The 24,111-nt window shown below is 37.4% G+C and overlaps 1 protein-coding gene across 2 annotated transcripts in view; it reads left to right on the top strand.

The window, feature by feature from the left end:
• Positions 1–24,111, top strand: part of UGGT2 (UDP-glucose glycoprotein glucosyltransferase 2) — a 185,360-nt gene that overhangs the window by 46,387 nt on the left and 114,862 nt on the right. For both annotated transcript variants that reach the window (XM_045480866.1, XM_045480877.1), the window contains exons 8-10: positions 521–621; positions 6,370–6,469; positions 8,690–8,750. In XM_045480866.1, the coding sequence (XP_045336822.1) occupies positions 521–621; positions 6,370–6,469; positions 8,690–8,750 (262 nt within the window). The remainder of the gene's footprint in view (positions 1–520; positions 622–6,369; positions 6,470–8,689; positions 8,751–24,111) is intronic.

The following is a 24,111-nucleotide window of genomic DNA, read 5'->3' as shown; positions in this document are numbered from 1 at the left end:
ATCATATGTATAATAAAATGTCATTGCTACTACATTATTATTTGGCATTCTAAAAAGATACCTAGATGTGTTTAACATGGGGCAAAATTGTCTTATTGAAGATTTTTATAAGTTTCAAAGATGGAACTCTAAGGTTGTATAGGAAGCATTAATGTTTTCCTTATAAAATAGTTTTGTTTTAAATTATAAAGGCAATACTTGTAATTTATAAAATGTTAAAAAGTATAGAATGTAAAAAGCTAATGCTTCTGCCCTCGTCCTTCAATCCCTTTTAGTTAATGTTAACATAGTAACAATTGAGAGTACATCCCTCCAGATTTTGGGTTGTTTTCTATATTTAAAAAAGTGGACATTTATACCTCATTATTTTTAAGTTCTGTGGATATAGCTGTATCATAATTTATTATCTGGATGGCACAGGTTTTTGTGTCTAGTTTGAGAAAGTTAATTTCAAAAATATACTGCTTGTATAATTTGTAGTAGGTGATGACAATTAACATGACTTAATATTCTAATGCAGAGAAAGATATTCAGATCTTAGAGATAATCTGACAGCATTCCAAAAATACCTGATTGAGAGTAGCAAAGAAATGATGCCTTTGAAAGTCTGGGAACTGCAAGGTACAGTACTTCTATAACACAGCATTTTGGTAACTGATCTCTGTTCAATAAGCTTTTATGTAATATGATATAAATTATTTCATAGGTAATAGTTAACTGATGTGAATTTTTGTCGAAATTCATATTTAATTAAAAGGCTGTCAAGCAGATCATATGGTTATGTTTATTAGAGTTAAAATTATGTGAAATATAGTTATTTGCTCTTATCATTTTTAAAGTATACACTGATTTATCTTATAGGTTCATCTCCAGTAGCAAATCACATTTCAAGTTGTCTTTAACAGTGATTAAAAATCTTGACTAGTCAGTCCAGGAAATCATTAGGTTTCTTCTGTTTAAAATTTTGATCTTAATAGAACATTGCATATTTCACTGTAGCTTAGAACAGCCTCTGTGCTGACATCCTATAAGCACATATCTTATGACCAAAATTTAGTTTGAACTGTAACTGCTTTTCAGTTTATTTTCTTTATTACTTGTAATTTTTAGTCAGTCATGGGGACATCATTTTTCTGTGTAATCTATAGTTTCTATCACTCAACTTTTTATTAACAGCTTATTGAGACAGTTGACATACTATACAATTCATCCCTTTAAAATGTACCATTTAACGGGTTTTAGTGTATTTTCTGAGTTTTTTTTTTAACTATTCCACAACTTTAGAGTATTTTCATCACCTCAGAAAGAAAGTCACGTGCCCATTAACAGTCAACTCCCCATTTCTCCCCAGTTTCTCCAACTGTTGTAGGCAAGCACCATTCTACTTTCTTCTTCAAAATGTTCTCCACGGATCCCCTAATTTATAAAATATAATTACAGGTGATAATTGTAGATGATGCTTTTGAAGGCCTATAAACAGAACGTGCGATCCGTTTTAATGGATCTGGCTGATGTCTGTGTCAGATGGATTTCAATGGACTAGAAACAGGAGCTCATGCTAAGACCTCTTTGAAATCATACAGTGAGAGATTGCACTGTGACTGTGGCAGAGGGCATCAGAAGGAAGGCTGGATTTAGCAAATGTTTAGGAGATGAAAGGAGTCAAAGATGGCTTAAGACATCCAGCTTTGAGCCTGAATAGAGAGAATGTAAAACATGTAAGTATGTTTTCGGGTTGAAGATCGAGTTCCAGAATAAAGAGACTGAAGTGAAATGGATTGCTTGCATTTGATGATGTCATTCAGATGACAGGGTCCAGTAGTGGGCTGAACAGGAAGTCCGTAGTTAAAAGGAGAGGAGTGGAAGAGCTGTGGGCGTCTTAGCATAAAGGTCTTCAAGAGGAGGGGGAGCTGATAGTGAGGAGTGAGCAGCCGGTGCATGAGGGCGGGCGCTGTGGCGCTGGTCCAGGGGTGTGAAGTAGAGCCTGTGAGGAGCACCTGATAGAAGCCAAACAGAGTAGGTTTCCAGGACATAGAGAGTGAGCAATACCTGTGTTCTTTCATTTTATAATTTCTGGCTCAGAGGCAGTGGAATTTATTTACATCCGGACCCGTACACGAGTATATAATGTAAGAATACACTGACAGGTTCAAACTTTAAAAAAAAAAAAAAAAAAGCTCCCACGTACACAACTTGTATGTTTACTACATTTTATTCATTCTGGAAAACTGTCTTTTATTCTACCTTATATTGTTAGAAAAATAACTTCACATTACCTACTCAATCTGATGTCACTACTGACTAATGGGTTCCAACTGACATTTTGAAAAACACTAGATTCTGAAGATAAGATGAGCTAAAGTAGATGCTGCGTGTCTTCTAAGGATCTTAGGTAAACGTTAAAAAATTAGAAAACCAATGCAAAAATTGTGATTGTAATTGCTTTAAAGCAAAGGTAGGTAGGATTAAGAAGGGTGTGTGCCAGGAAGACCTGATCTGGTGGGGGTGAGCGCTGGGGAGAGCGAGAGGCCTCCCCAGTCAATAAGTGGCAGCTGATGTGAGATCTCAGGAAGGGTTGGGATAAATTTGGGGGTGGATTATTTAGAGAGAATACAGGGATCATTGTGAGAGGTTGGATAGGGATATGTGATGGAGAAAGATACTAAAAACTGTAAGATCATGGTTTGTCCAGCTGCATGGACAGTGTTTGCTGAGAAGAGGAAAGAGGACCATATTTGGGCAAAGATGGGGTAGGAATATTACAAACTTATGATTAAACATGTTGCTTTTGAAGTGTCCAAGTCGTAAAACAGTTAAATATGGGGATCTGGGTTTCCGAGGCTAAACGTAGGACTTAAATAGCTATCGGTGAGTTAATAGGTATGGACAGTTTAGAACAAAGCAAAAAGTGTTAATAGAATCTGGTAATATATTCATTTGGTTGTTACTTATACTCTGTCTGACTTCATAAGTGAGTTTTCAGGGGCTTTCAAATAAGTTGTGCTCAGAAGATTCGTCATGTAAAGGAGAATTATGTTCGTGTTAATAAAAAGTTTTAAAAGACTAGTGCTGTCAAACCTGAGTAGAAGGTGGTAGAAGGATCATCACGACGGTGGATTGACGATGATAAAACTATTAGCCGACACTGTGTCTGGCAAAGTGTTAGGCTGTTTATATACAGTATGATTAATTTTTTAAAAACTCATATGAGGTTAGATCTCTCACTTTTCAGATGAGGAAATCAGGAATGGACACATAAAATAATTAGTCCAAGTTCACGAATATGATAAAGCACAGATCAAGGATATCTAAAATGAGCCTAAATTGTTTCTTCCACACCGCATTCTACTGTTTCTGAGTATGACATTGTACAGCAGCCAAATACCATCAGGCAAGATCTTTGGTCATCCATTTTCCTCTTTTATAAGTCATTAACACCATTCAGTCATGTGTCGTAGACTCTGGGTATAAAGTTCTCTCTTGTCTAGCAAGAGAGCAGGACGCAGGATGAAAAATGAGAGAAGGCTTATGTCTGGGAAAAGACAAGAGCCCAGAATAAGGGTCCTTGCCCAGTTTTATTAGGATCAGAAGGCTTACAAACATGGGGACGGACGTGCACAAAGAGACAGTGAATCTGTGAACATTAACTTGTGGATGTGACGGAAAGGGGGTCTTTAAAATATTCAGGGTTAGGGGTTTGGGTTAATATAAAACAAAATCCAGGCACCAGGCAGTCAGGCTGAAGGTTGTTTATGGCAGACGTGAGGCACCACCTCTGTTTATCTTAGCTAGCCTAGGGATGAGACAGGTACGACAAATAACCTCAGAGTTAACAAGGTACCTTTTCTTTTGTTAACAATCTCTGCTGTGGGCTGCTTCACCTGCAGCGCAGCCATCTATATCCCGATTTACCTGTTTACCTAACTTGGTCCTTCTTTCCTGTGAAAGCAGCTTTCTGCTGTAGTACTAAATTGGGGGGGGGGGAGGTGCTTTCACCCTGATATATCTAATCTTGTTTATTTCATATACCTATGTATTGGGCACCTTTTCACCTCCCTATTCTTGGTTGTCTTCTCAGGTGTGAGCATCCTATGGCTTTGTACTTTTTTCCTTGTTAACCCATTGGTGTAAGCCCAGGGAATTTCTAAGCTTATTCCCCACAGTCGTGTAAATAACAATTATGTTTTCTTGCCTAAAAGTGCATATATTCCTGAATATATACCCATGAGTTAAAAATTGTGTTGCTTATAAATGCCTTTAATAGCAATAGAATAATAAGAAACAGAACATAAAGAATCTTACTTGTAATTTGACTGTTCATTTATTCTTTCATCAGTATTTAGTGAGCACCTACTTGTGTATCAGGTCTTTTTCTTTTTTGGTGAGAACATTTAATTTCTACTCTTTGAGCAAATTTCAGTTATGTAATACAGTGATATCAACTCCAGTCACCGTGGTATACGTTAGATCTTCAGACCCTCTTCATTTTATACCCTTTTACCAACCTCGCCTTTTTTCCTCTATACAGCCCCCAGGCAACTATTCTATTTGTTTGTATGAGTTTGACTTTTTTCTTTAAACATGTACCTGATACTGTGCAATATTTATCTTTGTTTTCACTTAGCATAATGTCATCCAGGTTCATTGATGTTGTTACAAATGGCAGAATTTCCTCTCTTTATAATGCTGAATAATATTCCATTGGATATGTACACCACATTTTCTCATCCATCAATGGATAGTTAGATTATTTCCACCTTGGCTGTTGTGGATAATGCTGCAGTGAACATGGGAGTCCAGGTATCTCTTTGAGAGACTGATTTCATTTCCTTTGGATACATACCCAGAAGCTGGACGATATGGTGGTTCTAGTTTTAATTTTTGGAGGAATTGCCATGTTTTCCATAGTGGCTACACCAGTTTACATGAGTTTCTTCTGTATTTTGGTTATTGGTGCCTTATCAGATATATGACTTTCAGATGTTTTCTCCCATTCTGTAGCTTGCTTTTTCACTTTGTTGATGATTTCCTTGCTGTTGCAGAAGCTTTTGAGTAGGATATAGTCCCGCTTGTTTATTTTTGCTTCGCTGCCTTTGGTTTTGGTGTCATATCCAAAAAATCATCACTAAGACTGATGTCAGGGAGCTTATCCCTATATTTTCTTTCAGGATTTTATGGATTTAGGTCTTAAATTTAAGTCCTTAATCCATTTTGAGTTAATTTTTGTGTATTGTATAAGATAGGGGTCCATTTTCATTCTCTTGCACATGAATGTCTACTTTTCCCAGCACCATTTACTGAATAGAAAGTCAGTACTTTTTCTTTGTAGGATGTAATAACCCTCTTGCAAAAGGATCTTCGTAAGATAAGGACTGACACATATCCATTGTGTTTGGTAATTAGGAGATACTCATGAGTACCGATGGCTTTGCTGCAGTGCTGGGGCTGGAAACATGCTAAAGTAGGTTGAGGAAATGTGATTTAAAGTTACTCAGCTAGAAAGTGAATACAGAGCTAGAATTTGAACCTTGGTTGTTAGGCTGTCTATCCCACAGTAAGCTGTGCTAAGAACACCTTTTCCTAAGCTTTGATTCCAACTCAATGCACCGTACTGAGAATGCGGAAATGAAACTAGTCTTACTATGTTAAGCTGGTTATTTTACTAGTGTATGGTAAACTAGGATTCTACCTGTGGTGAAACGTTAAAGAGAAACAGTATGTTTCACTATTCAGTAACAAACAGAATCAAGCTTTAAAATCTTTTCTGACTCTTGAACAAAGGGACGAGATTAAGATGACTGCTTCCGACATATTGGAGACTGACTATGTAAGCCACACAGTTTTCTTTTCGTAGAACTTTCGTATCCGGTAAAATACTAAGTTTAGGATTTGATTTTTATTGTCATATAAGGGTAATACATTGAAAGAAAAAGTGAATTTTTGATATGTACTGAGTTAATAAACACATCGGATCTTTCTTAAAGTTCTTTCCAGAATTAGTTCCCCAAAGCTCTTTTTTCCTTCCTCTTGTTATCCTTATCAAAGCTTTTTGTTGCATGTTTTGTTAAACCTTAAGTGTAGAAAAAATAGCTTGGCATTAACGTTTCTTTTCATATATCTCTTTTTGAAGTTATACTGTAATTTGTGGAAAACAATAGGTATTAAATGATTAGCCCTTCAAAAATGTGTAAAGCTTACCTTATTTGGACATTGGTGATAGCCTTCTGTTTAAAACTTTTGAAAAATGCTACATGTAAGCGTTAACATGTCTATATAATAAATATGTGGCAAGAAATGTTGAGTAAATTATTTAAATTACCTGGAAATGTCTGTGAAGATCTGACATGATGCTAGATTTTTTTTTTCCAGATCTTAGTTTTCAGGCAGCTTCTCAAATAATGTCTACGCCAGTTTATGATGCCATAAAATTAATGAAAGACATTTCACAGAACTTCCCCATAAAAGCCAGGTATGTTAAAGTTCATGGGTTGATTATAGCCAGAACTTTTCCATTAAATAAACTTTATGAAAATAGCTGATTTCATTTAACATTGTGATATCAACTAATTCTAACAGATACAGTTTTAATGAAAATAGGGCATTTCTTTATTATGCGTGTTGGGTTGTTTTTTGGTTTTTGTTTTTAACAGAGGAAAATACTGGCATGTGCACACATGCGTACACATCCTGAAAAACAGAACTCTTGAATTAGAGGCAAATGGAAAGGAAAAGTAATCTATTAAAGTTGTTTAAACAAAAATAGTGACACGGTAATCCAGGATAAAACTTGTTCAAGCAATGAATAATGAGAGAATATTTTTCTCTTTTCTGGGTGGAGGGTGATGAAAAGTATTATTCTAAATAGATTTATGCCCAGAATATGGCCAGATCATGTTCTTGCCCTTTCAGATTCTAAACAAGTCTTCTTTATGGAATATTTTGTGGAATACTTTTTGCCAGTAGGATACCTAAACGAACTGCTTCCAGAAATACTGATTTTACACTAAACACATCTTGCAGTTTAATAGATAATACATTTGCATGTCTAAAAGTAATCAGTACTTTCACAAAATAACAAAACGCTTATTCATTTGTAGTCTGGTTAGGAATGACAGGATGTGAAATTATAAGCAACCAGTAAAACAGAAAATAAGTTAGCTTCTCTTGAAGACGTGGAGTGTGTGGCTAGCATAGCAGCGTTTTCCTGAGGGGAGGGGAGAGCACCCCTGCATGAGCAGCACCCTCTCTTAGCCTGTGGGTGATCACCAGACCTCTCTTTGCCTCATGCGTTTTGCTGTACATTTATCCACAGTGCAAAGTATTGAATCTTAAATCTAGATATTCGTTCCTTTGTGGGTAAATAACTAGCACATAGCTGGCCAAAAGATAACAACCTTTCTAGGGGACCCTGAAAATAGAGAGATGCACCAACTCAGTTACAGATTAAGAATCAATATATTGATGACTCTTCTGTTAATTTTAAAGAGCCAAGAATTTGAGAAGTCAGTACTTGCATACTTAAAACTTGAAATGTGCATATGTGTATAAATGTTTAGTTACACTGCTGTTTTTGAAATTACTAGATCAAATACAAATAAAGTAAAATAACTTCAGTGTTAAGATTATTCACTCTTTTGACTGTAAGTCAGTTGCAACTCAAGGTTGTGGGCTAAACTCTGCTCTTAATTTGTGGTTGATCATTTAAAAAGAATGCAAACTATGGTAACACTGCTGAATGGCTAACTTACAGGCTTGAGCGTATCTGTAAAGCCACTTGATAGACCATTACTAAATGTTTGTTAAAATATCTGCTAAATGGATGAAAAACTTGTGATATCAAATTATACATTGTAATTCCTCTTAAATGCTGCCAAATTTTAGGAGGTAATCTACACTTTTTGTGGGAGTTTTATTTTAAAGCAGAACTCTGCATTAACGGTCTTTTAATTTTTAAATTGTTTTGTTTGCATAAAACTGACAAATATGTAACTAATTTTCCTAGGAGTTATCAAGTCAAATAAATGTAGTTAATAAACTTGTTTAAAAAAATCTCTTTAAGTTATGAGGGAGTTCTAAGTTCTTCAAGAGTGGATATGGAGGAAGTCAGTATTGTTAGTCATTTAGAGCTTACATACTCTGGTAAAGATCCCAGGTTTACCAAAACTCTTTTTTATGTGCAAGTATTTTTAAATTTGTTTGCATTGACACATGTGTCATATTGGTCATTTTACACAAAGTTTCTCTGAATGGGCCAAACAGCACAAAATAGCATTTTCAATCAAGTATATCTGAAAAATATCTAGTAGTAAACAAGTTCCGACTGTACCTAATGCATACAGTTGTGCCCATGAACTCTTCTTTTTTTAATTATTTAATTCCAGTGTAGTTAACATACAGTGTCGTGTTAGTTTCAGGTGTACAATATAGTGACTCAGCAACTCGGTCCGTCACCCAGGTGTGCACGAGCTCCTGTCAGTCTTGAATCCACCTGAATCAGACACAGTCAGACACCCTTGTCAAAGGAGAGCCGTGGTGCCAGTTGTCCAATAGCTACATGGAAATGTGCACTTTTGGTCGTGAAGCATTCCGAGTTTTTAGGTTCTTATCCAGAGTATTATATTATACTGAATTATAGATTGTGCTAAACATTTAAGTAAAAATGAATTATATCAGTATTTTTTTTTTCCAGATCTCTGACCAGAATTGCTGTAAATCATCTTATGAGGGAGGAAATACAGGAAAACCAAAAGGTTTGTTTGAATTCTTTTTTTTAAAAAAATTGACTACACTGATATCAACGATTTTAGACTTTGGATCTTCAGTTTCCATACAGAAAAGAAAATGTTAATTTGTGCTTTTTGATTATTAAAACAGTTCAGATTTTCCACTTTTAGATTGTCTACTTTATATAGCTCACAGTCTGTGATAACAGCAAGTCTCCTCTGACATACATCTTACCTACTTCTTCATTCACCCTTTGCTTCGGACCTTCTGCCCACGTAGTATGGTTGTCTTTACAGGACAAAGAATAAAGCTGTGAGTTAATTACTCTGTTTCTCATGATCAGTTTTTCTTTAAAAGTTTGTAAGGCCTGAGTCAGCTTTGGACTGCTGGAACATCATTAGAATCCTGTGGCATAAAGGGCACAATTGATCAGTAATTTGATAAGATTCTGCCAAGTGGTCTCTTAAGTCACAGTAAGAACCCAAATGATCCTAATTGTGTGCTATTTGTGAAGTGCTTCGAACACTGCCTGGCTTCATTACATAGGACTGCCTTGGCTTAAAGAAATACAAGACGCACGGGGTGCTGAACAGTAGGAGTTTGTTTTTCTGACATAAAAGAAGTCTCAGAGTGAGCAGTTACAGACATGGTTTACTCCTTCTATGGCCACAGCTTTAGACTTCTTATTTGTATTTAAAGCAGAAAGAGGCAGGAAGATGGTATGAAATACCACATTAATCCTCCGTAATGCCTTCCTGGAACGCATCACCTGTCTGACTTCCAACTCACTGGCCAGAATTTTGCCCTATGGCTATCTCTAGCTGCAAGGGAGTCTAGAAAAGTAGTGTTCACTTTCTGGTAATGGAGGTAGCAAAGTGGGTTAACTTAGCCAGGCAACAGTGCCTGTCACACGGAAGCAGAGTGAACTCTTAGTAGGTACCAGCTCTTGTGATGGCAGCCAGCAACTACAGCAGTAATAATGAAGGAGTAGATGCATAGTTCACATTTGGAGCACGAGTGTTGGGAACCATCACACATCATCCCTATGTAGGATATTCTTTGCCTAGCTTACCACCTGAGAAATTATTGTTTATCCTCCCAAAATGGTTGTGGTATTACTCCTTTCTCCAATTTTCCTAATTGCTCTTACCATTCTTTGAACAGAGTGATTTTCTTATAAAAGCTCCTGTACTAATAGTGAATTTTGTTTGAATAGTGCCACCTGCAGCAGGAAAAGAAGAGAGGGTAGAAAAGGGAGGAGAAATAAAGGATGCTGAAGTTTCAGTGGCTTCACCCAGTCCAGTATATTTTTTTGCCCATTTAATAGTCCAGAGAGGGTGTTCAGGTCAACAGAACATCAAGTTGTGATTTGGGGTCCAAATGCTGGAGGACTTCATGAGGTTACAGAAGAAATACTGTGAGAATGAAAGAGAAGTGACTGGAACTGAAGACCCAGATTTTCTCAGGTAGACCCGTATGACCTCATGATCACAGGGTGACTGCTAAAGCTAGTTGCTGCAGCAGAGTGGAAGTTGGTAGAAATGAGTAGATCAGGAAACTCTGAATCTAGAGGCTTGAATGAGTATGGTACCTGCTACAGCCCATTCCCTCAGAAATACTGGTTGAATTGAAAACTGTTGAATGTTTAAATGTTATCTGTAATACATTGAATGTTTAGCATGAGGTAGTTTTTTTTAAGTGTTCTATAGAGAGAGAGTAGGAGTCATTAATATCCCAGTGTATAAAATGGGATCCAGTGATTTCTGTTGGGTCACAGAGTTGGTAAAAGAACCCAGAATTTGTGCTCTGATAGTTCATTTCAGATCAATTTCAGAAGCACTTTGAATTTGTTCAGGTGCCAAACATCTTGCCAGGTGATTAGAAAACAAGGTATTTGAGGAGATTAAGAAATTTTGGTGTAGTTTCTTTTCTTCTAAAAATTCTTGAATGACTGCTATTTCCAGAAGAACATCATACAAAATTTAGAAAATTGCATTTAATAAAACCAGGTGGATATGAGGAGTCTAGTGTAAACTGTCATTCCTCTGCAGAAATCAACAGGGAAACCTGTCGATCAAGCAAAGCTGAGTTTAATCAACTTACCGCAGTAAGGGGGAACAACATTTGGTAGAATCTTCTTAGTGTCTCAAAAGAAGGATATTATGGTAGATTACTTATGGGTTGTAGGGCTTCTGTTCAAGTGGTTTAACAGTAGTTGAGTATTGGTCAACACAATAGTGATGGTTTTGATGAGTGAACTGTTACAAGCAAGCTCTTTGCCCAGATGAGGTAACTGTTCAGATGGGCAAACCGGACCATTTTGTAGTTCTAGTCCAAGTTTTCCTGGAACTATTTGTTTGTAAGAATTTCCTGAAGCAAATGGTTATTTATTCATTTATAGCTTTATCTTCCTGGATAAGAATTTCCTGTAATAGTTCAGTAATGTCAGCTCAGGTGATCTCTGTTCTCAGTCCCAGTAGTTGAGCTGTAATACGTAAGTGGTCCCGCATTTCTCTCTGGGAGGGCAAGAGATGACTCCAGAAGTAGACAGTAGCTGGGTAGAAAAGTGGGGAGAGATCATGTTACTTTCACGATAGTACTTTATGACCAAAGGTTTCATATTACTAGTAAATAGAAAGTCATAGGGAAGGACAATTTAAAAATTTAAGATCATTGGTTGGTATATTTGCAGAGGGAAGACATGAAGTATTGAGATGGATTATGTTATTATTCACAAATAGTCACTCTCTTCCCTCTGTCAGAGGAGTCTGCTCCTCTGCCCCTACAATGTTGACTGATGCCATGTCACTTGTGACTTGCTTTAACTAATATGAAATGAGCAAATACACATGTCATGTGCAAGCAGCAGCTTTGTGGTTTCGTTGCCTTTTGGCTTCTGCACGCTCCCTCTCTCTCCCTCTCTCTCCCTCTCTCTCCCTCTCTCTCCCTCTCTCTCCCTCTCTCTCCCTCTCTCTCCCTCTCTCTCCCTCTCTCTCCCTCTCTCTCCCTGTCTCTCCCTGTCTCTCCCTGTCTCTCCCTCCCTCTCCCTCACCTCCATCTCTCTCTCTCTCTCTCTCTCTCTCTCTCTCTCTCTCTCTCTCTCTCTCTCGGCCTCTCCCACATAGAGGCTGCTCTCCTGGTCTGGCACCTGAAATGAAAAAGGCCCTGGGGTGAGCCAAAGATAATTGAAGGTGTGAATATGTGATATGAACAAGAAATCAGTGTTTCCTCTGGGAAGCCACTGAGATTCGGGGATTCTTTATATTAAGAACTTGGATACTGTAATATCAAATATAATTAAGCTTTATACGTTACTTTTCTGTTTGCTAAATTGTATTTTATCTTATGCTCCTGAAACTGTTAAACACTGTTTCTATGTTTCAAAGAAATGCAGAATAATGTCTGTTGCTCTATAAAAGGGTGATTTTAGGGCCATTGGAAAAGGTGAAGGAATAAAGTAGCTATGGAAATAGGAGAGAAAGGCAGAAGTTGTGGGTTTAGTTCCTGGTACTAGCTTTGAGAAGTTCTCTTTAAACCTCTTCTGCAAAATGTAATTACACAGTTCAGATTAGAATAATCTGTGAGCATATTTTGTAAATATATACAACTATAAGATGGCAGAAATCATGGGAATGTAGTCAAAATGACAAGTTTAAGGTTAGAATTCTTACAGAAAGAGTTATTCTAATATTACATTTAAAAAAGGTCATTCTTTCATTTACATTATCCAGAATTAACATTATGTGTCAATCCTAGTATTTGCTTTATCTTCTCATTTTTTACGAATTATTTGGATCTTTTCAATTTTAATATCTTTATTTTTTGCATAGTTCAGCATTTTATTACCAACTTAGCTAGGAAGTCTGGCTATGGTTAATTTTATTTAGTTATATTTTTAATTGAAGCTGGCCTAAGTTGACATTTTATTACTAAGAATATAGTGACTGGTTCCAATAGAAATATGGCTGCAGCCAAATTTAAAGTAGTCCCATTTATTCTCCTAAAAATCATACAGAGCAACAAAGAAAATTAGTAGAATTCATATATAGCGACAAAAAGAATGAAACCACGTTTTCAGCAAAACTATCAAACTCTCAATTTTGTGGGTGGTGGAAAATGCCAGCACCAGTAGAACTTAAGTATAAAGCTACAGTTGCATGGAGGGGAAGAATGGAACATGGCAGGAGTCCCAGCATGACAATCCCAGCAATCATCAGCAAGTACTCACCCTCAAAGGAGAGGGCCCCACTCTGAGTAGGAACACTGGGGTGGGCAGGATTAAAAACAAATAGGAGAGGGGTGCCTGGGTGGCCCAGTGTGTTGAGCGTCTGACTCCTGATTTTGGCTCAGGTCATGATCCCAGGGTCTTGGGATTGAGCCCCACATCGGGCTCTGTGTGGAGTCTGCTTAAGATTCTCTCTCTCTCTCCCCTCCTCTGCCCTTCCCCTGCCCCCGCTCATGCTTGCATGATCTCTATTTCTCATGAAAATTAAAAACACACACACACACACACACACACACATCAGCTGCAGGAGGGGGAGAGAGGAGTCATGTGAAGTGCACGGAAGTGGCAGATTTAAGAAAATCTAGCTGGGGGGTGGGGGTGGGGTGGTTCATCCAAGAGACCAGGTCATCATCCTTTAGTGGCAAAGTGAAGAGAAAAAGTGCCTGGTGATTAGAGCCTCTCAGCTGGGCTAATATTTGAGAATCTGAGGAAGACTGTCTACATTGGGTGACCCAGCTGAAACTGTTGATGACAATAAGGAAACTTCAAAGCAGGAAACCTGGAAGGCTAATTTTGCCTCTTTCACTCCCAAACCATCTCCCCTGCTAATGTCTAGTGCGAGAAAATCTAAGTAATTCAGATATGCTTATCAGAAAGCTAGAACTACTACATCCATGTAAAGATCTCCCTGTAAAAGGGGAAAGGAGGAGCAGAATTACACTGTAAATGAAGAAACCTCACTAAGCAGAGGAAGATTGCAACACGACATTCAGATGTGTGCTTGAAAAGCTGCTGAAGTCAAGAAGCAACACAGTACAGAATTACAGTGACTCACAGCGAAGATGGGCCAAGAATAGGACCAGAGAATGGGAAACCAGAGCTGGGAGGGCTTTGCAAAGATATAGAAAGCAACCATTTCAGAAGTAAAAGCTAAAACTACAAATGGCAGGCACAAGGGAGAATTGAATTTCTAGAAAACCCCATAGAAGACATAGTGGATAGAATTAAGAAATGCAAAGAAAGTAAAGCAGAAAAGATTCAAGACAGATGATAATTAAAAGGCAGGTAAAGGAAATCCAGCATTCCTATAGTAGAGTTTCTGAAATAGAAAACAAAACAAATGGACAGAGCAAATGTTTAAAACTGTAATTAAACCATTTTCTGAAATAAAAGACTTGAATCCACATTATTTAAAGGATACACCATGTAACTAGGAAAATTGACCAAGAATCATCAAAATAAAGAAAGGCTGTAGGAAAAAAGGAATTATTTGTGCATTTAGCAATAAGGATTATAAAGAAAGAAAACCAGATTGGCATCAGATTTTCAAAAACAGTATTCAACCCCAGAAGACAGTGAAGTTCTGCCTATGGGATTCTCAGAGAAAGAAAAACTGTCCCTCAAACTAGCTCTCAGATAGGTATGCATATATAGACTACAAAAAATGTTGAACAACAAGAATTCAGGGAAAGCATGCTCCCTGAGGAATTTCTTCTGATCAAGAACTCATAGAAGATGCTTTGGCAGAAAAACTGCCTAGTTGGGCATTGAATGAGTTTATTGTCCAACTAAAACAGAGACGCAGGTGAGGGAAAGGGCGATGCTGCAGTATATAAATAGCGCCCACTCTGACATAGTAAAATATTGCAACTAATACAAGTAGGGAGGTAGTAAATAGAATAAATTTGCTGACTGCCTTAACGGAGATACTCGGGAATCATGGGAGTGGATTAAAGCTGAAAAATCATGCAGTGGAGCCTAAACATACTTAAAAGTGCACAGTTAGCCACTAATGAGTAGAAAGGTATTGAGTAAAAGTGGGCTGTGCAAGAGCAGGAAGAGGTTAAAAACTATTTTTTATAATAGCATCATTAGATACCTTTTAAAGAGCTGAGGGTATTACATGAAGATACATGTGTAAGAGTAGCTAGTGGAACAGAGATCTAAATCTTCCCTTGGAAAAGAACCTAAAAAAAAGAAATATACATGCACCCCCCCCCCCCCCGCACAATCCATTCATGAATGAATTTTAGAAACACACCCGGAAAGAGTGAATGCAACATGGAAGAATGACAGTTGCAGCTACTCTCTGTCGTATCAACCAATGTAAATAAACTTGACATTACCAAGAGGTGTCAGTTTGAATCATTAGGCTAATAAATGTGAAATAACTCTTAAACTAATTCAGAAATGTTAAAGATTAAAGATGGGGCAGTGGTAGACCAAGCAAATACTGTGTTACAGGGGTAGTGATCTTAATACCATAAAGCTAGGTTCAGGCCTGAAAGTATTAATGAGCAAAAAATGGCCCTGTATGAGACTGATGAAAGTGTAACAATTATTAATATCTATCCATCAAAGCACTGTAGGAATATTCATAAAACAGAAACTACTAGAGATGGAAGGAAAAACAGAATTTACCTAAGACTGATGTAGTCAAAAAACAAAGATACGACCAAACATCATCAATGTGATAGGTGTTACAGATATATAATAAATTTTATATCCTGATAACAGAGAAAAGTCTTTTCTCAAATTATTATGGAGTAATGACCCCCCTCCCCCAAAAAAAGCTAGAAAGCAGATATAATAGAAAAAAACATTCTTTCATCCCTGTGCACTCAAACTGGAAGTTGATTAAAAAAAAAAAAAATCAGGAGAACATGGCTTCTTCTCTGGGAGATTAAAACTTTTTACTCTTAAGTAGAAGGGAAAATAAAGTACACATCAAAATTGCAGTATTCTTGATAAATGTTAAAAAGACAAGCTATTAGAATATTTGGGGCACAAAACAAAGTTCAGAGAAAAGCCTTAAAATCTTACATCAGTAAAAATAAAAGATTAAAAATAAAGGAATTAAATTTAGGACCTAAAAGGTTAGGAAAAGCAATAAAGAAAATCAAAAGAAGGCAGAAGAAAATAATACAGGGTAAAAATTAATGCACTAAAAGACAAAAATAGTGAAACTAATAAAAGGATAATATGCCATAATCAAGTTTACTTGAATGCAAGGATGGTTCAATATTAAGAAGTCTATTCGTATAATAATATCATTGGATATTTGTTGTAAAGTGGCATGATTTTCTCCATAGATGCTGAGAAGCATTTTACACAATTCAAGATCTATTCCTGACTGTAAAAACATTTTTAAAAACTTCATAAAGAAATCAATGAGACCTTTTTTAAAATGTGAACATGTGTATTTGTGTGTATCTCAGCTTAAAAACCATCTTACTATTGGAAAAGATGTCAGAGAGAAAAGAAAGACTCCATTTATAATACAACATAAACAGCTGTATATTTACCAAAATCAGGAACAAGACAATGAAGCTCATTATTGTCATTGTAATTTATCATTGTATTAGCTGTTAGCCAACATGATTAGTTAAGAGAAACATGTTAGAAGTATAAAAATTGGGGGGGAATGCAGCGTAAGAGGATCTGTGAAAAGGCCAAAAACTGGAGACAGAAAGGTGTTCTAGTCTTCTCAGGCTCCCATGGACTGGGTGGCTTCGACAAGTTATCTTCTCGCACTTTGGGAGCCTACAAGTCCTAGATCGTGGTTTTGGCAGATTCTGTTTCTGGTGAGGGCTGTCTTCCTGGTTGGTAGACAGACAGCCACCTCCTTGGTGTGTCTTCACATGGCCTTTCTGTGCATACGAAGTGCACCACCCTCATGACCTCATTTCACTGTAATTACATCTCTGTAGGTCCTGTCACTAAATACAGTCATATCGGGGGTGAGGGCTTCAGTTATTTGAATTTGGAGAGGGACGTGCTTTAGTCCCCAACAAAAGGTAATAGGTTACACGACTAATATATAGAGAAATCAGTGGGTTCCAAATATTGCAAACAACTAGTTCAAACAACTTGTTGGAAGATGTCAGAAGAGAGAAAGACTCTTTTTATAATAGTAACCTAAACAGCATCTTGACAACGAAGTCAATTCTAAGTTAATTTATAGTTGTAATCAGAACCTATAAAAATACCAAAGGTGACTTTTTTTTTCCTGAAACTTGACAAATCTAAAACTTCACATGGAAAAGATAGGCAAGGAATAATAGCCAGGGATACTGTGGAAAATTTAAAAGAACAGTAGGGACCTGCCCCGTGGGGACACCAGCACAGACTGTTCATGCCATCATGGATTGTCACTCCAGCCTGCTCAGGGCCACTGGGGCCACCACTGCCATCACCTTTCTACCTCTCCTCCATTTGGAATCAGTGAAATAATTTTGAAATAAGCTTTGATTTCAGAGCAAGAATTCTGAATTTAATCCATAAACTAAGGAACCGTGGTGTATATTGCTGTCTCAGCCATCTCCCTTGGAGCATGCTGGGAGAAGGACAAGAATGGTAATGGCTTTCCTGTCATTAATCTTGGCTAATTAATTTCCTGTCATTAATCTTGGGTTTGGACCAGTAGTGCATGTTACCTGCTACCGTGTGGGGCATGTGAGTGGTACCTAAAAAAACGGAGAACGAGGGTGGTGGGGACTAGAGGCCGGGAATCCCAGGATCCCTTGCAGTGTTCCTGAGTGTGGACTGAGCACTGGAACAATCATGATGTACGTCACTGCTGTGACATATCCTCCCCACACACCGAAGAGTACAGTTCCCACAAAACGTGTAAACAAGAGGTTTAGGCATAAGAAAGAAATAATAGTGGTCATTAAATATGTAGAAAGGTGATCTGTCTTCACTCCTAATAGAAATACAGGTCCAAGTTAAACTGAGACACCAGATTTTAAAAATTAGAAAGTTTGATAGTGTAATCAGCGAGCGGATCTATCTTTTGTGAAAGAAAGCAGGGAAAACGAGATGTATATCTGGACATATTAGTGTTTGCATAAAGGGACACCAGAAGGATGAAAGAGAAACTGGGGGGGAAAAAAACCCCGGTCACCTCTACGGGCCACAAAGAGAGGCTGGGAGACAGAGTGAAAGGTTGCAGAATGGGCATGAGAATTGTGTAGAGGTTTTTATGTGGTTTGACTTTGAACTCATGCAGAGATTATTCTGGAAATATTATGATTGTGCTGAAGGTACATAAGTATATTTGGGTTTGATTTTATTCAGGAGGCAACTGATTTCACTCCAAACTATGGCACATTTCCCTTCGAAGTTCAGAATTGTTATTTTGATCAGAGATTTACCAGAAGCTGCTTTTCCTGGTTTTAAATTAAATGTCAGTCTACTGTGTATCTGTTCTTATTTGCTTGTAAGAGCTGTTTGTGTTCCATAACATTTTTTGGTTTGGGGGAATAAAATGGAGATATGATAGGGTGATCTGGTAACTTTGTTGTTGTTTTGTTGTTTTGTACTTCAGCAGTGTAAAACAGATTGTTTCAATTTCATAATTACATAATCAAATGCAGGTATTTAAATACAAGATCCAAGTAAAGTATTATATCTAATTCAAATAAAAGCTCACACCTTTTCTAATTATGTGAACTAATTACTTAGAAGAGACAGCAATTTTAGAATTCTTGAGAAAATCCCAAGATTAGAATATCCTTCCCAAAAGTTCTTCTGTAAAACATTTTCTTTAGAATCTTATATTCTCTCATCACTCATCCTGGGGGCAGGGGAGGGAGAACCTCTTCTATATTACAATATATCTGACTTCAAATTTTAAATCCAGAATGGATGCAGTTTCAGCTTGGGGGCCTCCCTCCAGATGTGTTTATAAGCAAATTTACCATGATAAAGCTCTACCAGTCTTCTGGGATCCACCCAGTTGGAATTTTTTTAGTTTCTGGTAATGGCCCAGCTCTGTTGGTGGTTAAAGGGATATGTTACAATGTATTCCCTCTTTTTTTTTCAGCCTCTGCTTTATTTTTTTAATATAATTTATTGTCAAATTGGCTAACATACAGTGTGTAAAGTGTGCTCTTGGTTTTTGGGGTAGATTCCCATGGTTCATTGCTTACATACAACACCCAGTGCTCATCCCAACAAGTGCCCACCTCAATGGTGGGCACTTCTACCCCCCCACCCCCATCAACCCTCAGATTGTTCTCTGTATTTAAGAGTCTCTTACGGTTTGTCTCCCTCCCTGTTTGTAAGTATTTTTTTTCCCTTTCCCTTTTCCATGGTCTTGTGTTAAGTTTCTCAAAATCCACATGACTGAAAACATAAGATATCTGTCCTTCTCTGACTGACTTCACTCAACATAATACCTCCCAGTTTCATCCACATTGCTGCAAATGACAGGATTTCATTCTTTCTCATTGCCAAGCAGTATTGTATATATAAACTACTTCTTTATCCATTCATCAGTTAATGGACATTTGGGCTCTTTCTATAATTTGGCTATTGTTGAAAGCGCTCCTATAAACATTAGGGTACATGTGCCCCTATGAATCAGCACTCCTGTATCCTTTGGCTAAATTCCTAGTAGTGCTGTTGCTGGGTCATAGGGTAGTTCTATTTTTAATTTTTTAAGGAACCTCCACACTATTTTCCAGAGTGGCTGCACCAGTTTGCATTCCCACCAACAGTGCAAGAGGGTTCCCATTTCTCCACATTCTTGACAGCATCTGTAGTTTCCTGGTTTGCTCATTTTAGCCACTCTGACTGGTGTGAGGTGATATCTGAGTGTGGTTTTGATTTGCATTTCCCTGATGATGAGTAACATTGAGAATCTTTTCATGTGCCTGTTGGCCATCTGGATGTCTTCTTTGGAGAAGTGTCTATTCATGTCTTCTGCCCATTTCTTCACTGGATTATTTGTTTTTTGGGTGTTGAGTTTGGTAAGTTCTTTGTAGATTTTGGATACTAACCCTTTGTCTGATATGTCATTTGCAAATATCTTTTCCCATTCCGTTGGTTGCCTTTTAGTTTTGTTAATTATTTCCTTTGCAGTGCAGAAGCTTTTTATCTTGATGAGGTCCCATTTTTGCTTTTAATTCCCTTGCCTTTGGAGATGTGTAGATCAAGAAATTGCTGCAGCTGAGGTCAAAGAGGTTGTTGCCTACTTCTCTAGGGTTTTGATGGTTTTCTGTCTCACAGTTAGGTCTTTCATCCATTTTGAGTTAATTTTTGGGTATGGTGTAAGAAAGTGGTCTCGTTTCATTCTTCTGCATGTTGCTGTCCAGTTCTCCCAGCACCATTTGCTAAAGAGACTTTTTTCCATTGGATACTCTTTCCTGCTTTGTCAAAGATTAGCTGGCTGTACATTTTGTGAGTCCAGTTTTGGGTACTCTATTCTATTCCATTGGTCTTTGTGTCTGTTTTATGCCAATACCATACTGTCTTGATGATTACAGCTTTGTAGTAGAGACTAAAGTCTTGGATTGTGATGCCTCCCACTTTGGTTTTCTTTTTCAGTATTATTTTGGCTATTCGGGGTCTTTTGTGGTTCCATACAAATTTTAGGATTGATTGTTCTAGCTTTAAGAAGAATGCCCGTGCAATTTTGATTGGGATTGCATTGAATGTGTAGATTGCTTTTGGCAGTATTGACATTTTAACAATATTCTTCCAGTCCATGAGCATGGGATGTTCCGTTTCCTTCATTTTCCTTCATGAGTTTTCTATAGTTTTTTAGCATATAAATCTTTTATATCTTTGGTTAGGTTTATTCCTAGGTATTTTATGGTTTTTGGTGCAATTGTAAATGGGATCAATTTCTTGATTTCTCTTTCTGTTGCTTCATTATTGATGTATAGAAATGTAACCAATTTCTATACATTGATTTTGTACCCTGTGACTTTGCTGAATTCATGTATCCATTCTAGTAGCCTTTTGGTGGAGTCTTTCAGGTTTTCCACGTAGAGTATCATGTCATTTGCGAAAAGTAAAAGTTTGACCTCTTCGCCAATTTTGATACCTTTTATTTCATTTTGTTGTCTGATTGCTGATGCTAGCTAGCTGGACTTCCAACACTATGTTAAACAACAGTGGTGAGAGTGGACCTCCCTGTCGTGTCCCTGATCTCAGGGGGAAAGCTCTCAGTTTTTCCCTACTGAGGATGATATTAGCTGTGGGCTTTTCATTTATGGCTTTTATGATGTTTAGGTATATTCCTGCTGTCCCGACTTCCTTGAGGGTTTTTATGAAGAAAGGATGCTGTATTTTGTCACATGCTTTTTCTGCATGTATTGACAGGATCGTGTGGTTCTTATCCATTCTTTTATTAATGTGATGTATCACATTGTTTTGCGAATATTGAACCAGCCCTGCAGCTCAGGAAAGATTCCTACTTGATCATGGTGAATAATTCTTTTTATATACTGTTGAATTCAATTTGCTAGTATCTTGCCAAGAATTTTTGCATCCATGTTCATCAGGGATGTTGGCCTGTAATTCTCCTTTTTTGTGGGGTCTCTGTCTGGTTTGGGAATCAGGGTAATGCTGGTTTCATAGAATGAGTCCGGAAGTTTTCCTTCCGTTTCTATTTTTCTGAAATAGCTTGAGAAGGATAGGTATTAACTCTGCTTTAAATGTCTGGTAGAATTTCCCTGGGAAGCCATCTGACTCAGGACTCTTATTTGTTGGGAGATTTTTGATAACTGATTCAATTTCTTCACTAGTTATGGGTCTGTTTAAATTTTCTATTTCTTCCCATTTGAGTTTTAGTATTGTGTGGGTGTCTAATTTGTCCATTTCTTCTAGGTTGTCCAGTTTGTTGGCATATAATTTTTCATAGTATTCTCTGATAAGTGCTTGTATTTCTGAGGGATTGGTTGTAATAATTCCATTTTCATTCATGATTTTATCTATTTGGGTCCTCTCTCTTTTCTTTTTGAGAAGTCTGGCTAGGGGGTTATCAATTTTGGTTATTTTTTCAAAAAACCAGCTCTTAGTTTCATTGATCTGTTCTACTGTTTTGTTTTTTTGGGGGGGGGGGCGGGAATTCTATATTGTTTATTTCTGCTCTGATCTTTATTATTTCTCTTCTGCTGCTGGCCCGGGGTTCCTTTGTTGTTCTGCTTCTAGTTCCTTTAGGTGTGCTGTTAGATTTTGTATTTGGAATTTTTCTTGTTTCTTGGGATAGGCTTGGGTTGCTATGTATTTTCCTCTTAGGACTCCCTTTGCTGCATCCCAAGGGGTTTGGACTGTTGTGTTTTCATTTTCATTTGTTTCCATATATTTGCTAATTTCTTCTTTAATTGCTTGGTTGACCCATTCATTCTTTAGTAGGATGTTCTTTAACCTCCATGCATTTGGAGACTTTCCAATTTTTTTTCTGTGGTTGATTTCAAGTTTCATAGCATTGTGATCTGAAAATGTGCATGGTATGATCTCAATTCTTTTATATTTATTGAGGACTGTTTTGTGACCCAGCATATGATCTATCTTGGAGAATGTTCCATGTGCACTAGAGTAAAATGTGTATTCTGCTGCTTTAGGATGAAAAGCTCTGAATATATCTGTCAAGTCCATCTTGTCCATTGTATCATTCAGGGCCATTGTTTCTTTCTTGATTTTTGTCTGGATGATCTGTCCATTTCTGTAAGTGCAGTATTAAAGTCCCCTGCAGTTACCACATTCTTACCAATAAGATGCTCATGTTTGTGATTATTTTATATATTTGCGTTCTCCTGAATTCAGTGCATAGACATTTATAATTTTTAGCTCTTCTTGATGGATACACATCATAATTATGATATAATGCCCTTCTTCATCTCTTGTTAAAGCCTTTAGTTTAAAATCTAGTTTATCTGATATAAGTAATGGCTACTCCAGCTTTCTTTTGACTTCCAGTAGCATGATAGATGGTTCTCCATCCCCTCACTTTCAATCTGAAGGTGTCCTCAGGTCTAAAATGAGTCTCTTGTAGACAGCAAATAGATGGGTCTTGTTTTTTTTTGTTTTTTTTGTTTTTTTTTTAATCCATTCTGATACCCTGTGTCTTTTGATTGGAGCATTTAGTCCATTTACATTCAGTGTTATTACTGAAAGATATGGATTTAGTATCATTGTGTTATCTGTAGGTTTCATGTTTATAGTGATGTCTCTGGTCCTTTGTGGTCCTTGCAACATTCCACTCACAGAGTCCCCCTTAGAATCTCTTGCAGGGCTGGTTTAGTGGTCATAAACTCCTTCAGTTTTTGTTTGTCTGGGAAAGCCTTTATCTCTCCTTCTATTCTGAATGACAGGCTTGCTGAATAAAGGATTCTTGGTTGCATATTTTTCTTTTTCAGCACGTTGAAAACTCCCTGCCACTCCTTTCTGGCCTGCCACATTTCAGTAGATTGGTCTGCTACTACCCTTATGGGTACCCTTGTAGACCTTAAGGCCCATTTGTCTAGTTGTGGGTCTGTTTAAATTTTCTGTTTCTTCCCATTTGAGTGGGTGTCTAATTTGTCCATCCCTAGCTGCTTTCAGAGTTCTCTTTATCTTCATATTTTGCCAGTTTCACTATGACATGTCACACAGAAGATGGATTCAAGTTACGTCTGAAGGGAGTTCTCTGTGCCTGCTAGATTTCAATGTCCGTTTCCTTCCCCAGATTGGGGAAGTTCCTACCTACGATTTGTTCAAGTACACCTTCGGCCCCTTTCTCTCTTCTTCTTCTTCTGGAACTCCTATGATATGGATATTGTTCTATTTCACTTTATCACTTAGTTCTCTAATTCTCCCCTCGTGGTCCAGAATTTTCTTATCTTTCTTTTTCTCAGCTTCATCTTTGCCATAATTTTGTCTTCTCTTTCACTTAATCTCCCCTCTGCCTCTTGAATCCTTGCTGTCACTGCCTCGAGTTTATTTTGCACCTCATTTACAACATTTTTAAATTCATCATGACTATTTTTTACTTCCTTGATCTGTGCAGCAATAGATTCTCTGCTGTCTTCCATGTTTCTTTCAAGCCCAGCAATTAATCTTATGACTATTCTAAATTCTTGTTCACTTATGTTGTTTATATCTTATGATCAATTCCTTAGTTGTCATTTCTTCCTGAAATTTCTTTTGAGGAAAAGTCTTCCGTTTCATCATTTTGGCTAGTTCCCTGTCCCTTATGTGCTTTAAAAGCTTGCTATGTGTCCTGCTCTACTATATTAAAGAGGGGTCATACAGTCTCCAGGGCCTGGCCCTTCAGGAGGTGTTTTTTGGAGTGTGCTACTTGCTCTCTGTTGTTGTGACTGTGGTTGCTTTATCTCCTTACCCATCGTGATGTTTTGGACCCTCCACCAGGTGTGCTTTGATTTGTTCGC

This window comes from Leopardus geoffroyi, chromosome A1, assembly GCF_018350155.1.
Source record: "Leopardus geoffroyi isolate Oge1 chromosome A1, O.geoffroyi_Oge1_pat1.0, whole genome shotgun sequence".
NCBI classification, from domain to species: Eukaryota; Metazoa; Chordata; class Mammalia; order Carnivora; family Felidae; genus Leopardus; species Leopardus geoffroyi.
This window is presented reverse-complemented; position numbering and strand designations above follow the sequence as displayed.